The 18904-nt window shown below is 33.7% G+C and overlaps 2 protein-coding genes across 2 annotated transcripts; both read left to right on the forward strand.

The window, feature by feature from the left end:
- The first annotated feature begins 10 nt into the window (after positions 1 to 10).
- LOC106436636 (graves disease carrier protein-like) lies at positions 11 to 5033 on the forward strand. Its single transcript, XM_022704405.1, has 5 exons — positions 11 to 70; positions 4324 to 4500; positions 4581 to 4730; positions 4799 to 4899; positions 4952 to 5033. The coding sequence occupies exons 1-5, from the start codon at positions 11 to 13 to the stop codon at positions 5031 to 5033; spliced, it is 570 nt and encodes a 189-aa protein (XP_022560126.1).
- A 2123-nt stretch (positions 5034 to 7156) lies between these two features.
- LOC111206743 (lipoxygenase 2, chloroplastic-like) lies at positions 7157 to 8767 on the forward strand. The gene is made up of 2 exons (XM_022704046.2): positions 7157 to 7556; positions 7718 to 8767. The coding sequence occupies exon 2, from the start codon at positions 7807 to 7809 to the stop codon at positions 8323 to 8325; it is 519 nt and encodes a 172-aa protein (XP_022559767.1). The 5' UTR covers positions 7157 to 7556; positions 7718 to 7806; the 3' UTR covers positions 8326 to 8767.
- The last annotated feature ends 10137 nt before the right edge of the window (positions 8768 to 18904 follow it).

Consider the following 18904-nt stretch of genomic DNA (forward strand, 5'->3'; position numbering starts at 1 on the left):
GAAACGATAGATGGCGACAGTGGTGGAGAAAAACACGGTATCGATGTTGAAACAATCGGTAGTAGTGATGGTACTGATGTTACAGTAGGATAACATGAAAAACACAATATTTCTATTATGTAGGTCTAAAATATAATAGAATAGAATATCAGTTTACAAAAAAAAAATATATATATAATAGAATATAAAAGCAGTACATTGTTCATTTTCTCCAATTATGTTTACTGACGGCGGCAGAGAGTGTATCACACGAAATGATGGAGAAGAAGATAATAGTTATGATGGAATAATCGGTTGGTGAATATTACAACCAGAGGTGATTGAGGAGGAAAAGAGGCAGAATGAAGAATGAAGAGGATAATTAAAAAGGAGGAGTAGTGAAGGAACAGAAGGAATAGGAGGATGAAAATAAAGCAATGTCCATTCTATATTCCTACTATCTTGATGTATGAATTGTGATGCTTACGGATAGATTGACATTCTTTTTTACATATAATGTGTGTTTAGTGATAGATTAGACTTAGTTACTTTTAACCTATGTTTAAGGTGTTTTCATGTTTGAGAGGTTTTCGATGAAATGTTTGACTGAATCTCATATTGTGTTTTGCATGCTTAGCCAACAAAGTTGATGTTTTGCATACTAGAGATGTATTATGACTACTATGACTTGTTTCCAATGCATGCTTAAGTGTCGTTAGCCAACAAGAGTTGATATTGAATGCATGATTACCATAGGAGTTATTATCACAAGAGTAAATTTGTTTATACTTGTGATCCTAGGATGAAGAAGAATGATAATTGATTATGTTTAGCATCCAAATTTTGAAATCTATCATCCTTAATTGGTTACCAATTCCATGAGTTAACCTTTTAAACTTTGATTAACACTTGTTATTTGCTGAGTTTCTTGATTGGAATTGAGATCACTGCTTTCTTAATCACTTCTAACCATTAGTTTTTAAACCAACCTTAATTACTTCGCGTAAAAGACCACTTGCATTATTCTATTTGCTTTAAAAATCGTGGATTGGATTGACATATCTTGCTACATATAATGATAGATTTGTTCTTAGGATTGAGTAGTATAAAAGAAATATTAAACTTATTGAACACCATTGAGAAGGTAAGAAGACATTAGGATCATGGCTTTCTCTTTGTCCTCACTTTCACATCCACTTTTACAGATCGCGGATGATTTAATTGAAGTTTTCACATATGCGATAAGATCACCAGATTATACATTGTCAGTTCGTACACACCTCCACTACAAATACAGCTTGTTCAAAAACGACTTCAACATATGTATTTTTTCTTACTGATCCCACATTTCACTACAAGTTATGATTTTAATCACCTGATTAGTAATATAACCAGAGAAACACAAATATATCGTTGAACAGTTTGTTCATGTATGTCGTCGTACTAAATCTTTTCCGGTATTTTTACGACAACACCTTCTTCATCCTTAATTGCTCCACTAGATCCTTAACTAATTTTTATTATAGACCAGGTATCTCTTTCCATCAAATTTAAAACATCAAAAAATTAAATATTCCGTTTTTAGTGTACATACTTTCATAAACTTTAACTTTTAGTATGACTTATTTTTACTAGTTAATTAAATCAACATAAAACCAATAGACCAAATGGAAAAATTACAATTAATCATTACATATATATTCATCTATCTTAATAATATTGTGCAAAAAGTAAATATTTTACAAATCACTCTCACGTTAACTTTCACGAGTGTAGCTACATGTATATATATATATATATATATAGATATACACACTTAATGAATCAAAATAATAATAATAATCTATTACTATTGTTAAATTTTATTTTTTATTTAATAACATTTATTCTGATTATGGAAATAAAAATTAGAAAATATCTCAAAAATAAAATATCTCAAAATTATTATAATAGTATTTTAGATGTTTGCTTTTACAAGTCTCACTTGCTTTGATTTTTAAAAATCTAAATATATTAGTAATATTAATGAATTCAAATATATTTAGCAATTAAATTTATTTTCTAAATATTATATTTTTAAAACCTAATCAATTATAGATGATAAACATATAATTTGTCATTTTTATTTCAAATAATTGGAATTTTAATAGTTAATATTTGTTAATAAATTATTAAAGTATTTTTAATTAACAACTCTATTTTTTCTAATCAATATTATTTCTAAGATGATTTTAATGTATATTAAAATACTTGAACTAAGAATAATTTTACTATGAATGTATTTTGATCAAATAATTAGAAAAGGGGAATTTATTAAACTAATATACCTTAATCATATGATATCATAAAATATTTTGTGTTAAATTGACTGAATACCAAATACATAATTTTAAAAATATGGGATCAAATATTAAAGTTATGGTTGGCACTTGATGTGAACCATGTATATATTACTAAACTGATGGAATAAAACTTTTAATTTGGTAGTTATTGGTATATCTTTGAAGCTCTAATTGATTGATGTCTTTTGAAATTACTAGTTTGATTAGTTTATGCAACTCCGGAGTGATCAACACTTCTAAATTTCCTCCTATAATTTTATCCCCAAACAAAATATTTTAAATTATATTTAATTTTTTTTCAAATATATTACTATTCTAAGAGTATGAATCAAAATAAATTCAATTAAAAACTTAATTTTATTTAAATATATTTAGTAACTAAATAAAATATGGTACAATTTAGAAAAACAAATGCAATTCAATACCAAAAATGAATAACTGAAGCAATATGAATTATTATACTTTAAATGATATATCTAATTAAAAGAACATAATATTGATATTTAAATCTTTTGTTAAGTTTCATACATATAAATAACAAGACGATTTAAGACTTATAAACAAAAAAAAAAAGTAAAACATTAAGCAATTATATTGATCTAACTATATTGTAAATATTTAAAGACACTAAACATACTTGTCCAGAGAGATAAGGGGTCATGTTTTGGGTTTTATTTGAATATTTAGAGAGAAAGTTCATTTATGTGTTGTATTTCACTTTTGAGATTGTACGGATCTTTCATATGCCCGAGATATTCTATAGTTACTAAAATAGTAAATAGTTAAAGCTGAGTCACAAAAAAAAATTGATTTTTAAAATGACCTATTTATTACAATTTTAATCAAATTAAATTAGAAAAAATGATAAAGAAAATACATAAATTATTTTATCATCAGAAATATAATAAATGTTATTTAGTTCTTATGTAATTTAATCAAAAGCACGCCTATTTATATAGGGTGTGACTGGCAAAAATAGAGTAATCGAAAGGAATAAAAATTAGAGTAAATGAATAGAAAAGAAATGAGAGAGAAAAATAAAGCTGGAGTAAAAGTTTACTCCATAAGAAAAGGAAGAAAACTTTGAAGTGTTGCTCAAAAAAAAACTTTTAAGTTCAAAATTCACAAAAGACATAAATAAAAAAGTTACTCGACATGAAACTATATTTTTTTTACTGTGATTGATTTTGTGTCAGCGCAACTCAGTTGAAAATTAATTTTACCGAAAAAATTTTACTCTAGAAAGGCTATTCAGTCACTCATAGTTAGTAATCACCCCATCTATATCAACAAAGTAACATGCAAACTCGTGGACTCGGTAAGACCATCTCCAACAATGTATCCAAGCCACTTCTAAAACAGTATCCATCTAATTTTAAGGGTTTTAATAAAATCAAAAACATGAAAAATAGTTAGAGTTGTCTCTAATTGTAGATGTTTTTGGAGCTATATCCAAAGGAAACGTGTCTATCTCTCAGTGGTTGAGTGTTTTAAACAAACGCAAAAAAAAATTGGTCCCAGTTCTCTCTCTCTCTCTTTCGCGGAAATTTTTTTTTGGCTCTCTCTCTCTCTCTTGGGTTCTCGATTCAGACGGCGAATCAATTCGATTCAGACGGCGAATCAATTCGATTCAGACGGCGAATCAATTCGATCCAGACGGCGAATCAATCCAACGCTGGAAGCATCCTTTCCCCACCGTCGGCTTCATCAACGGGGAAATTGGTGGAATCTGAAGCTTGACTGTTTCAGATTTCTGACTAGAAATCGAAGAGATTTCGAAGCAGGAAGCTTCTTCATTCTTCTCTAGGTACGGTTCGAGGTTTATAATGTGTAGATTCGTCTATTTAATCTGTTGAATCTAGAATAGGGTATTTTGATTTTAGGGTTCATAAGATTGTAAATAGGTTGTTTGAGCTTTGCTGTTTGGTTATTACCGTTAACATTGTGTTTTTTGTCTTTAAAACTTATTGTCTCTAAGCTTTTTTGTTGTGTCGCGTTTCAGCTGCAAGGAATGCAATCAGAAGCTGATGTGTTGAGCAAGCTGAGTTTGTGGCGTGAAGCTTCTCGTATCGTCAATGAGGAAGGAGTTAGAGCCTTTTGGAAAGGGAATATGGTTACTGTTGCGCACAGGCTTCCTTATTCGGTGTTGAACTTCTATGCATATGAGAAATATAATAAAGTGAGTTGCTTTATACTATTATAGTCCTTGTGGATTGTGTCTTCTGTATTGATTTGTCACAATGTTGTTTTGTGTTGCAGTTTTTCTATTCGAACCCAATCTTACAGAGCTATTTAGGGAATGCGAGTAGCAGCTCGTTTGTTCACTTTGTCAGTGGCGGCTTGGCTGGTATTACAGCTGCTTCTGCTACTTATCCTCTTGATCTTGTTAGGACACGTCTTGCTGCACAGGTTTGATTTTGAGCAGTGTCTGTTTTGTCTGTACGTGGTCTGAATGGATTACTTTTGTTCCTTTCCAGAGAAATACAATGTATTATCAAGGTATTGGGCATGCTCTCCGTACCATATGCAGAGAAGAAGGCTTTTTGGGTTTGTATAAAGGACTTGGTGCTACTAGTTGGTAAGCTTTCCTTTGGTCTCTTGTGTCATATGCTAAGTGTGTTGATTGTTAGGTTGTTAACTGCTTGGTGGTACGTCTTTTCTCTTATTCAGGGTGTTGGAACTGGTGGAAGAGCGAGAGTGTACAACACATGACTGTTCCGGACATTTAAACACATTAAATTTCAACCTTCCAAGGTAATTTACTGAGACTACTTCTTTAAATTCTTCTAGGACTAGTTGGTTGTTAGATGTTAACTAGGTTTTATTGTTCAGTCTACATCAAATTTACTGCTTGGTAGAGTCTATCTCTTGTTGGTAGTTTGCTTTAAGTATGGTTGTGATCAATGCTTGGTTGTTTTTAGATTAGGTAAGTCTTTATTTCTAACACCACACACTTTAAACAATGTAACATACTCAAACTTGTTATAAATGAATGCAACCAACTCACACTAAAACACAACTGTCCTTCTTCATATATTTCTCCTTTTCCGAAAACTACTTCACTCTCTCATTCTCCTTTCTCCACCAGAAAGTAGGAATGAATTCTTCAAATCCATTTACTCAGTCTTCAGGTTATTTGGATCTGTTAAATAGCCAACATTATGAACCTGTCTCACCAAGCGTAGCTCTTGGATCTTCAGAACTTCCTCTCTTTAGTTCTCAGTGGACAAATTCTCGAAGCCAAGATGCAGAGACAACTGAATATAAAATAGGGAGAAGGAATTGGTCACAGAAGGAAGATTTGGTGCTCATAAGTGCTTGGCTTAACACAAGTAAGGATCCGATTATAGGGAATGAACAGAAGGCAGACTCCTTTTAGAAAATAATTGGAGCTTACTTCAATGAAAGTCCACAGCTTGTTGGTATGCCACAAAGAGAGGTTGGCAACTGTAAGCAAAGGTGGTTCAATGAAGTTCCATTCTTTCAACAAAGAAGAGATGCTACCGGCATGTTTGGTCTCTCTGCACTACAGAAGGCCACAACAGCAATTCGTATGATGGCGTATGGTTGTGCGGTTGACGAATACCTCCGTCCTGGTGAAAGTGCTGCAATTTCATGCTTAGAAAATTTTGTTGAAGGAATCATATATTTGTTCGGAGATGAGTATCTCAGAAACCGACACCACAAGATCTTCAACGACTACTCGATATTGGAGATATGCACGGTTTTCCGGGGATGATAGGAAGCATCGATTGTATGCATTGGGAGTGGAAGAATTGCCCAACCGCTTGGAAAGGACAATATACACGTGGTTCTGGAAAACCTACAATCGTGTTAGAGGCAGTAGCTTCACATGATCTTTGGATATGGCACACATTTTTTGGACCTCCAGGTACCTCAAACGATATCAATGTTCTTGATAAATCACCCGTTTTTGATGATATATTACAAAGTCGAGCTCCAAAAGTGAATTTCTTTGTCAACGGACACGAGTATCATTTTGCTTACTATCTCACGGATGGTATTTATCCGAACTGATCAACTTTTATCCAATCTATTTCACTTCCACAAACTCCGAAAGCATCCTTATTTGCTACAGTACAAGAATCTGTCCGTAAAGATGTCGAGAGTGCTTTTGGAGTCTTGCAAGCTCGATTTGCCATTGTTAAAAACCCAGCTCTTATTTGGGATAAGGCAAAAATCGGAAAGATTATGAGATCATGCATCATATTACACAATATGATAGTGGAAGACGAACGAGATGGGTACACTCAATTTGATGTATCAGAATTCGCACAGGTAGAATCAAACATAAGTTCTCATGTGGATTTCATGTATTATACAGATATGCCTTCAAATACTGGCAATTTGATGGCAATTCGGACTCGACTTCGTGATCGCAACATACATGAACAATTGAAAAATGATTTGGTTGAGCATATATGGCGTAAATTTGGTACAAAATAAAATAACGATTGATCGTTTAGTTTTATTTATGATTTCTCAATCTATGTTATATGTTTTTATGTCAAGTTAATTTAAATTTTATGTAATTCAATAATTATATTTAATTGTAGAGTGTGATGCAAATAATCTCTTATTACAAATTTTCAAATTTTTGAAATTTAGAACCTTTCATTGGTTCTACCATTGGAGATGTTAAAATTAAACAAGTATGTAAAATGTTTAATTTGATTAATTTTACTTAAAATATTGATTTAGAACTCTAATGAAGGATTTATTGTTGGAGATGGTCTAAGTAGAGAACTTTTTTCTAATTTTAGAAGTAAGAAAAATATTTAATATTTTATAATCTTGTATAAATAGATGTCGAGGGGATGCACTAGAGAGTAAGCAAAATAAAAGAAAACAGATAAAAAGATGTTTTGTAGAGAGGCGTCGTCCAGTCTCCAGACCTTAAGCATAGCAAACAGTCTCAGCTCTCAGTTCACTAAACCATCAGCACTCATCAACTCCCTCTCGGCAGGACATCGTTACAAGCTGTGTCCTCGTCCAAACCTCAGAGGACGATGTACGGTCACTGCCTCAAAGTTTGATATTAATGGGAAAGGTAAAATAGTGAAAGAAGAAGTTAAGAAAATCAAAGTAAAGGGAACTATAACGGTGTTGTCCCAAGAAAAAAAAAAGAAGGGAACTATAACGGCCCAAGAAGGCTTGTTACCTTCCGTCGGAGAATCCTGCTCGTCGAGCTTATTAGCGCCGAGACTGACCCCCGTGAGTACAATTATCATGCAAACGTATTATTATTATTTTTATATAAGAAGCTATCGCATTTTGGGTATATAAATTTATAATGTGACGTAAAAAAGTAGGCTAGTGCATCATTAGTGAATAATGGCAGTGATACTTAACCAAGTACTTAACACATATGTCAGGGACGCCGATCAAGAAGGATCCAGTGGAGGATTACGCACAACGTGTATTGATTGATGGACATGATGATCAGTACCAATGTGTGTTCGACATGCCCAAAGACTTTGGAGCGGTTGGTGCCATCAGAGTTGTAAACCTTGAGAGTAAAGAGATATTCATCAAGGAAATGAAACTTGAGGTACCCGACGGCCCCGTTACCTTTACATTTAACTCGTGGGTGGCCCCTAAGTCCGAAGACCCAACCAAGCGGACATTCTTCTCCAACAAGTCCTACTTGGCTCTCAAAACTCCTGAGCCTCTTAAACAGCTGCGAAAAGAGGAGCTGGAGACCTTGCAAGGCAAGAACCGTGAGGGAGATCATGAATTTAAAAAGTTCGAGCGGGTTTACGATTATGACGTGTACAACGATGTGGATAATCCTGACAAAGATCCAGAACTTGCCCGTCCCGTTATGGGAGGCCTCTCTCACCTATCTTTGAACCAGGCGTTACCGGGATGGGTGTTCCCTACAGTGTGTCTATTTGATCTAACGCATTTTGATCAAATGCATTGGAAGTTATCATCTATGTTTCTTCTAAGTTATCATCTATGTTTCTTGCTTTCGTTTTAAATAATTAATGAATCTCACCGTGCTCAAGGGTACCTTGTTTGTGCTGGCAGCGGTGAAGGATATGTTGTCATTTCTTCTGAGAAGACTTAGAGCATGCGCAGCGGCGAACCGCTCGTTAAGTTCAAGAAATTATTTTTTTTTTTTTTTTTCGTTTGATTTAAAAAAAAAAAATTAAATAAAGTGACCAATAGCGGACCGTCATGTGGCGTAGGGCCCGCTGAACAGTCACGACCCGGGTTCACGCGGAAGAGGCGGGACGAGCCCAAGTCTTTCATTTATGCTTATTTTAATTTTTTTTTTTTTGGAAAACGTGTGACCCCCTCCCTGAACTCCTGATGCGCATGCTCTAGTTGTGTGGTAATTTTATGTTTATTGGACCAAATACTGTTGGATGTAGGGCAACGACCTCACCGAGTGGCCCGGCCTAGTGAACATTGTATTCAAGTCTAGTAAAGTTAGGCTATTAAAACAACCTGGAAAGTAACTGTTCAAAATTCTTTTTTTTTTAAGAATCAAATTTTCAAAAAAAAACAAAAGGAAATACCGAAATTTTATTAATGAAATTTGATATTAGACACTGTAACTTTGGTAACAGTGTTTTATAAAACTATCGGACAGTCTCTATACTATTAAAATAGAAATCATGACTTCTTTTATGTGTGATATTTTAAATGGACCATCCCTAGAAAGTTGCTTATATTATTATTTTTTTTGCATTTTCATGATAAAATCCTAATAACCTATTTAATTCTCTTTTTATTCCATCAAAATATTATTAGATATGCATAATTTCAAAAATATCATATTCCATCAATATATAATATATAATATTTGCATATAACCATTTATAATCTACTTAATAATAATAACATTTAATTATTCTAGAAGTTTATACTTGTATATGATCAAATTAATAATAATAATAATAACATTTATTATGCAAATACAATAATTTTTTTTTGGTAAAATACAATAATGTTAGAATTTTACCTTGCAAATAATAAAATTGAATAAAATATTAAAAATCCTATCACTATTGTATTTTCATAATAAATGTTATTATTGTTAATTATACAATGTAGTGATAGAACTTTTCATGCGTGATTTTTTTAATTTGGACCATTCTTTAAAATTTATCAACTTTTACATAAATTAATTATAATATTTTCTCTTTATTTGAATACAAATAAATATTCTTAATATTTTCTAACCAAAATAAAAACCAAAAAGTAATAAATAAAGGTAAATATTTAATTTCTATTAATATGTGTGAATAACCTTAAACATCATATATTTGTATCAAGATGAAGTATAAACTAAACTATTTAAGTATAAAAATAAAAATACCCGCGCAACCAGTTTCATTTTTAAAATACCGTTTCCAATAGTTTTATTCACCTACATCATAGGTATAAAATAGAGAAAAAGACAAAAATAGCACTAAATCAAGTTTTTGTTCCCAAACTAGCACTCAAGGTCAAAAGTCACAAAAATAGCACTTAATGTTTTATCAAAAGTCACAAACTTAGGGTTTAGAGTTAAAGGGTGGGGTTTAAGATTTAGGGTTTAGGGTTTAGGGTTTAGAGTTTAGGGTTTAGGGTTTAGAGTTTAGGGTTTAGGGTTTAGGATTTAGGGTTTAGGATTTAGAGTTTAGGGTTTAGGATTTAGAGTTTAGGGTTTAGGGTTTAGAGTTTAGGATTTAGGGTTTAGAGTTTAGGGTTTAGGGTTTAGAGTTGAGAAATGAGGTTTTGGGGATAAGATTTCAAATTTTGAAAAATAAAAAAATTAAAATTTTCAAAGGATAAACTTTGAAAGATGTTATTTTGGTCATTTTAGTTTTTGAGTGCTATTTTTGTGATATAAAATTAGAATGGTGCTATTTTGGAGATTTGCCCTATAAAATATCCGTGAGAACTCTTAATACCATCCACATTCAACCAAACATAACAAACAATATCGCAAACCCATAAATCTATACTATCGATTCATTTTCATACTTAATCATTTTTATTCATATAGTTATTTTATTTTATTTATTCCTTTCTACACATTTTTAATTATCTTTCCGAAGTTTTCCTACTATTCTTAAATTATTATTGAATATTTTTAAATTTGTATCAAATTAATGATAAAATTATTAAAAAGGTGGAATCTAGTGTTTTTAAACATGTTAATTTTGTGTATTATTTGAAAGAAGATTCGTGTTACATAATGCTATTTCCCACAATTATACGTAATTAAGTGTAAACATTTTATTGATTGGTAATATTTATATTATTAAAAATATATCCAAAGAAAATAATATATGATTTATATACAATATTCACCACAAAGTTAAAAGTTGATGTTATTGATTTTTTTTTTGTTTTTAAAAGACTGATGTTTTAAACTTTAAATATGAATGGCTTAATATTTAGTAAAAAAGAAATAATAAATAATAACTAAGAAAATCCCCTATATATTATTTGAGAAGCATTACAACTTCTTTTTGTAGCCACATGGCATCACTAAAATGATTCTTAGAATCATTAGAGAAATATGTTGGTCCATCTAATTATATAATAAGTTTTTTATTAAATTAACAATAAATTCATCATTAATGTACTTTATTATTTCCTTAAATAAAATTTACGGAATTGCCTAATGTGGCTAAAGTATATATGACAATTAATGATTTTGAATAATAAAGATTTGATAAAAAATAGTGTATCTTCTATCATATTTGTTTAATTTTAAACTATTAAATAAATTAAACAACCACAATAACCATATAATAAAAATTTAATTTTTTATGTATATGTTATATTTTAAATTTTTACAAACGGCTATAAATTACTAAAATTGTTAAAAATCTCACATTCAAATTTTATGATCCATGGTTTAAAATTTTTGTTATGACAAAATACAAATGATTACAAAAATTATATAAGTAAAAAGTCTAATTTAATTAATTATTAAGATTAATATATATATATCGTTTTAAATTAAACTATAAACCATATAAAATACAATATTTTAGTTTTAAAATTTACTTTGAACAATTTTTAAAATTTACTTTGAACAATTTTTTTGATAAAAGTTTTGAACGATCATTGACAACTTCTTTTTAAAAAAATTATAAAATAATAAACTATTAATCCCACAATGAAAATTTTGTTATCAGTAATTTAAATTTTTTTCTATAAAAGATACAAATGATAAAAAAAACCCTATGAGTAGAAATCATCATTTAATAGACATTAATATTAAAAATATACTAAAATATATTATCTATGTTAGTATCCTTTAAATTTAATAACATATCCTATCAAATAAAAGAAAATATTTTTTGGATTAATAAAATTGATTTATATGTTCGTACCAATTTAATTATATATTTAATAGTTATTGACTTTTAATGATTTAATATATATTTATTATTTCATAATATGTAAAAATATTTAACACATAAAATAATTTATATATATAATGTTGATTCCGCGCAAGGCGCGGATCTTAACCTAGTATTTATTATTTCTTATTATGCATAAACATCCTTCAATGCCAATGATAATACTGCATCTACAAAACCTATCAAATTTAACTGTATGGTTCCATATTTATGTCTCTTCAACAATCACAGATCCACTTATACATATGTCTCCCTTTCATAGAAAGAAAACTTTTCAAAATTAAATGAACTTTATAAATCCCTGGTACGAGAACAGTCTATATATAAACACAAAGGGCTAAGCCAAAACCATCATCATCCTATTTATAAGTATTAACGATGGCTCGATCATCAGCTAAGGCTGCGATAGCTACATTACTAACAGTTATTTCTTTCTTTCTCCCTGGCGGTTTGACCCATCACAGAAGTCCTACCACCTATATTGTCGGAAATGAATTTGGGTGGGACCTGAGTATTCCAGCAGATACTTGGGCAAGCGACAAAACTTTTTATATATTCTCGGTACAAACTAACGTAAATCAGTTTAGTCTATAGTTTAATTTCTCAATGAAATTGTTCGTGAAAAGGTTAGTAACAATTTACCCATAATGATTCGTATATATATATTCGCAAATATGTGCATTATCATATTTAATTCTGCGAAGGCACAAATAGCCTAATACTTTTGTTAAACATAACACTAACGTTTTAGACTGCATGTCTTGATCCAATATTTATATTTAGATGATTAGATGTTGATTGAAAATCTTGTAGAATAAAGTAAAATCTATAGCTACCAATTTGTGTATATATATATATATATTGTGTAATGTTGGATTGCAGTATTCCGGTACGACTATCAATTAGACAACATGTTGGTTGTAAACCAAACGGGTTACGAAACGTGCATACCAAACGAGGGATATATAGAGTATAATACCGGCGAGGATATGATCCAACTTGCTTACGGTGGCAACTATTTCATCGGAACAGCTACTCCTGGTGACTGTTGGGGTGGTATGAAGTTGGCAATCAACGCTTTGGCCCCAGATAATAAGGACTAATCACTCAAATCTTCTTAACAATCCCTCTAAATCATTTCTAATGAACGAACTATACAGCTTTTTATTATCACTTATAGTATTGTCCTGTGATAGCTTTTGGTTTTTGCTAAAATGATCCATGAGGTCTCTTTGTAGATATTTTGCCTGATACCACTTCATCGAATATTAAACATGTATAAGATCACAACGATGATCTTATATACCAAAACATTCTCCATCCCGCTGAGGTGCAAATCTTTCTTCATTCTCAGTAGTTTTAAGAATCAGGCTAATCGTTGTGTAGATGGGAGGAGTCTCGCTTTCGACATCTATTAATGTACCAAGTTGCATGTTTCTTTAGTCACATGCCGATGAGAACTTTTAGACTTGTAAGCATTATATATGTTATGACAGATAAAAGGACCATCCACGACACTTTCCATGGGAGGGGACTGTAAGGCAAGTGTGCTACATATACTGGAGTCAGTACCCGGATCACCTGAAGTCCAAAAGCACACTTTTTCATTTTTTTTCATGAGTTTTTAAGTCAAAAGGATTAAAGTTGCATCAAACACAAAGATTATAAGAACTTCTCTTCTTATTAGATTTAAAAACTCTCTCAAAACTAAACATTTCAATGTGTTTCTCTTGATGGAACATCTCTCCATGAGAACTGTTTATATAGGAAGAAGCTACATCTTTTCCTAAGGGCGAAGCTACATCTTTTCCTAATAATAATATGGAAACATTGCTAAGCTCGATATGTTTTCCTTTTTCCTTAACCCATCAAACTTCACTTTAATGAGTTAACTTGCTCATCAAGTTAATTGGAATTATCCAACATTCTCCCCCTTAATTCCAACTTGAATCTTAGGTATGTTGATCTTTTTAACTCCGATGAACTTCCATAGACCGTTAATAGGTGCATCGCATTTCTTCGACACGATGTTGCATCAGAACGTGAGTATAGATGCTTCACTGCTTCTCTATGATTCTCTCTTAAGCATCCTATGGTGCTTCGATACAATGTTGCATCAATCTCAGGCTCCTCCTCTGCCTTTGATACTTTCAAACTCGTGTGCATCAGAACGTGAGTATAGTTACATGACTCCATCTTCGTCTTGACAAGTGTACCTTGCGCGTATCCTTCTTGTTTGATGTGAATGCCATCAGCTCCTTGCGTTACTTCTATACCAAGATAGTATGTAAGCATCTCGAGGTCTGACATCTCAAATCTTCTTGACATATCATCTTTGAATTGCTTGATAACATTGAGCGAAGTCTCTGTTACAAACAAGTCATCGATGTATATAGCTATGTTCAGAAGCTCCCCCTTCTGTTTCTTTTGATATACCGCATGTTCCTTGGTGCACTTCGTGAACTCCATCTCCTTGAGAACACGGCCGAGTTTGATGTTCCAAGCTCTCGGAGCTTGACGCAAACCGTATAGTGCTTTGCTAAGTTTGTACACAAGATCCTCCTTTCCTTTCTCCACAAAGCCTTCTGGTTGAGTAACGTATACATCCTCATTTAAGTCTCCATTCAGGAACGCAGTTTTCACATCTAAGTGATGGATCTCCCATCCATTAGTTGCTGCTAACGCCAAGAGTAGTCGTACGATTTCTATCCGAGCAACTGGTGCAAATATTTCGTCGAAGTCTATGCCTTGTTGTTGCACATAACCTTTTGCAACTAGCCTTGCTTTGTATTTGATCACCGTTCCATCTGCATTCCTCTTGATCTTATAGATCCACTTCAAACCTATCGGTTTCACACCTGTCGGCTTCTTGACGAGCTTCCAGGTCTTATTTTTGATGATAGATTCGATCTCTGCCTTCATTGCATCGATCCAAGCTTGTATCACTGCAGCTTCGATGTAACTTTCTGGTTCACCATCGATGGTGAGCAAGAGTCTGCCACCTTCAAATTCAGCAAGTAGGATGTAATCATCGAACCGCTTTGGTTTTCTGATGTTACGACCATATCTTGATGTTACATGCTGGTCTTGGTTTGCATCGTTGTTCTCTGCTAGTTGCTCTTGTTCACCTGCGTCTACAACTTCTTCTTCATTATTGTTTTGCTCTTCGTGGTGTTGGTGATCTTGATGCTCATCACCATCTCCTTCTTCTGTAACATCAATATGAGGAAGCTTGAATGATCCTGGTTCTTCGTCTACGTTTGTTGATAGTGTATACGATGCGGTGAGATGTCTAGTTACACCGTTTTCTTCACAAAAACGAATGAAATCAGAAGATGTGAACTTTCCTCCTCTATCGGTGCAAAAATTCTTGAGTTGTAGCTTCGTTTGATTCTCCATGAACTCCTTGAACATTTTGAACCGATCGAACGCTTCACTCTTCTCTCTTAGCAGCATCGTCCACATATATCTTGAGTAATCATCAATTAAGACGAATACATATCTATTGTTTGCTGGTGTTGATGGTGATATCGGACCGCACAGGTCACCATGTACCAACTCCAATGCGTGTGATGCTCGATACTTTGCTTTAGGCAGGAAAGACTTCCGAGTTTGCTTCCCAACTAAGCAGGCGTTGCACACATCTTTCTCGTGTATCACCTGAGGCATCCCTACTACCATCTCTTTGTCTACCATATTCTTCATGACTCCAAAGTTCACATGTCCTAGCCATGCATGCCACGTCCATGTAACAACAGTTTCTTGTATTTGAAGACACTTCCGATATTTCAACCTCCATTGGCGTCTTGTACAATCGGTTTGGTTGCCTTGCGACTTGTACTAATAGCCTTCCACGGGGATCTTTCAGCATCAGTAAGTCTTCTTTCATATTAACCTCACAACCCATCTCGGTTGCTTGTCCAAGACTTATGATATTGTGTTTAAGACTTGGGATGTAGTAGATATCTTTGAGTGCTCTTCTCTCCCCTGTTTTTCCGATGAACGTGATCGAACCTTTCCCAACAATCTCGATGTTTGATCCATCACCGAATTTGACTTTGCCTTTGATGTTATCATCTAGGTTTGAGAAGAACTCTCTCTTGCCTGTCATATGGTTACTTGCACCATTGTCAAGGTACCATATACTCGTATTTCCATCGCATTCATCAAACCTCTTAGGAAACACTCTCTCTTCGTTGAGGAATACTACTTCATGCATATATAATGCATCCGCTTCTTGTGTTTCCGTTAGGTTAGCTTCTTCTCTTGGTCGTGTAGGACAATGTGACACGAAGTGCCCCATCTTGTCGCATCGCCAACATCTAACCTTAGAGTAGTCCTTCTTGGTCTTGTCTGAAGCTTCTCCTCCTTTGTTATGACCATCAGAAACATTAGACCTTCCTTGTCCTCTTCCTCTTCCACCATAACCTCTACCTATGCCTCTTCCTCGCGAGTTGTTATGGCTTCCACCACCTTGCATATCATTCTTTCCAAACATGAGCTTCGATTGACCTTCATCTTGGGTTTCTTCTTTGATGCGTTCTTCGAAAGCCTTCAATCTCCCAACAATGTCTTCGAATCCCGTTGAATTTAGATCCAGCACTTGTTCTAACGAAGCTACGATGTGAATGAACTTCATTCTTGGAAGTCCCTTCAGAAACTTCTTTACCAGCTTCGATGCTTCCATTATCTCTCCTAACGCGGCTGCTCTCGATGCTAAGCCTGAAAGTTTTCCTGCGTAGTCATCCACCGTGTCTGTGTCTGTCATCTTCAGTTTGTCGAACTCAGACATCAAAGTTTGTAACCTTGCTTCTCTCACGCGATCAGCACCTAGGTTACGGGATTTGATAGCTTCCCAAATCTTCTTCGATGTATCATGTTCTCCAATCTGAAGTATTAGCGCCTCCGGGACTGATTGAAAGATTAGAGCAATCGCCATATTGTTCTTCTTTGCATCGTTACTCCCTGGATCAATCGTATCCCAAACTTCGTATAAACGAAGTATCACTTTCATTCGCATCGACCATACGGTGTAGTTGGTCGATGTTAGCATCGGACATCGTATGTCCTTCTTCATCTCAAGACCTTTATCACGTGCTTGAGAATCGTCTCCCATGTTTTGATCGAAGTTACAACTCCTCTTGTAAACGACCTTCGAAACCTAGAGCTCTGATACCAATTAAAGTTGCATCAAACACAAAGATTATAAGAACTTCTCTTCTTATTAGATTTAGAAACTCTCTCAAAACTAAACCTTTCAATGTGTTTCTCTTGATGGAACATCTCTCCATGAGAACTGTTTATATAGGAAGAAACTACATCTTTTCCTAAGGGCGAAGCTACATTTTTTCCTAATAATAATATGGAAACATTCCTAAGCTCGATATGTTTTCCTTTTTCCTTAACCCATCAAACTTCACTTTAATGAGTTAACTTGCTCCTCAAGTTAATTGGAATTATCCAACAAAGGAATGAGGAACTTACCACACAAGCGGGTGCAATGGGAACAACGGTGATATTTGTCTTTCTATCTTCCCGGCGGATTTTCAAAGTCTGACAAAGAAGGATTAACGAATGTGTAAGAAACTGATAGAGTTTAGTAATCTGACAAACACTTTATTGATAATCAGAAACCAATTACAAGATAGCTTTGCAGATTCAGATCACAATCACCTTCTCATGGCCAAGGTGATTGATCACGACGATCTCATGGCGACCATGATGTGACTCATAGCGTCTACAACATCCATATACAAAGCATAACCCTCGTAAATGAGTAAAGTCCCCTTCTTATATTCTTCTCAAACCCTCAACGGCGAACACACGGTTTCATACAGAGTCTTTACTACTTTCTTCCCCTTGTCCAGCTTGGATGCCACATCAGCATGAAAGACACTTATCAGAAACATACAACACTCGAGACAGCAATGGAATTTTATAGGGAAAAGTGAACAGCAAGAGATAGACTTATATCATTTGTACCTGCTCGCAGAGAGCTTGAAGAAACTCATAGTATGTTATAGGTCTGATGCCATTGAACTTGGCAAGAAATGAATGTTTTATGATGTCTATCTGATAGACATCTAATCTCAAAGGTAGACCAAAGAAGAATGAATCAAATGCTTACAAAATGGAGGAGGCTGACGTGGCTAATGAGGAGGGTTGGGAGGAGACTCCGATCGATTCAGAGGCTTTGCCGTTTCTCACTGTTGAGTAGCTCGGGAAGGAAGATCAAAACTATAAAGAGGAAGCTCGAGTGTAGATGGAGGATTATGCTGATGATGTTGTAAGTAAGAGGTGCCATGAGTCTCCCTTCATCGTGATTGAATCTTCAGATTGAGATCGCCATGAGATCCTAATCTGGGATTCACACTATCAGCTTCCTTATCATCTTATTATCCTTATTCTAGCTTCTAATTGGTGTGGTGAGAGATCAATATATAAGAAGAGTTTATAGAGTTTGGGATATCAAGACTCTATCACTATCATCATCTCACAAAAGAAGACCATAGTAGCATTTTGCAGAGTCCAAGTAAAATTACTTATGAGCACCCTGGAAAGAGGCTCCTATGTAAATTTATGACTTCCACTGAATAATATACACTTACGTAGATGAAGTTTCCAAACCATGGACCTTCAGCCTCCAGAATGTTTCGCTCCAAAACAGACACCAGGAAGGCTGATATGTGGAATCTCTCTGCTGAATCTGGTGGAGAAATTGTAAGGAAAAGAACAAAACTGATGATCAAAGCTGTAGGAGGCGTATAGTTATTCAATAATGCACAAAGGGAAGGGAGTAAAAGCTTACCCGCATATACCAAGACCATGAATGTTGTCTTTGCTGAAACGCTTGAAGACACTGCTCTTGATCTCAGCAAAGTTGTTTGACACCAGAAGGGCCAACAAAGCATTGGTGTGATGAACAATGCAAGTTGACAAGGTAATTGCCTGCGTTAATAGAATGAATGAATGGAGAAGTGAAGACAGAGTTAAGGACACAACAGAACAAAAGATGTGCAAATAGTTAACAAAGATTTCGCCACAACTCAGCTTATCAAGGAACTATGGGAACTTGGTTCTCCTTTAGATGATCATATTTTCTAATGTAAAGCAAAATTTCAATTTTTTTCGAGTTTAAGACAAGTAACTTTAGTTTTAAACAGTCTTTTTTATTTGAATTAATTTAAT

This window comes from Brassica napus, chromosome C6, assembly GCF_020379485.1.
Source record: "Brassica napus cultivar Da-Ae chromosome C6, Da-Ae, whole genome shotgun sequence".
Classification (NCBI taxonomy): Eukaryota; Viridiplantae; Streptophyta; class Magnoliopsida; order Brassicales; family Brassicaceae; genus Brassica; species Brassica napus.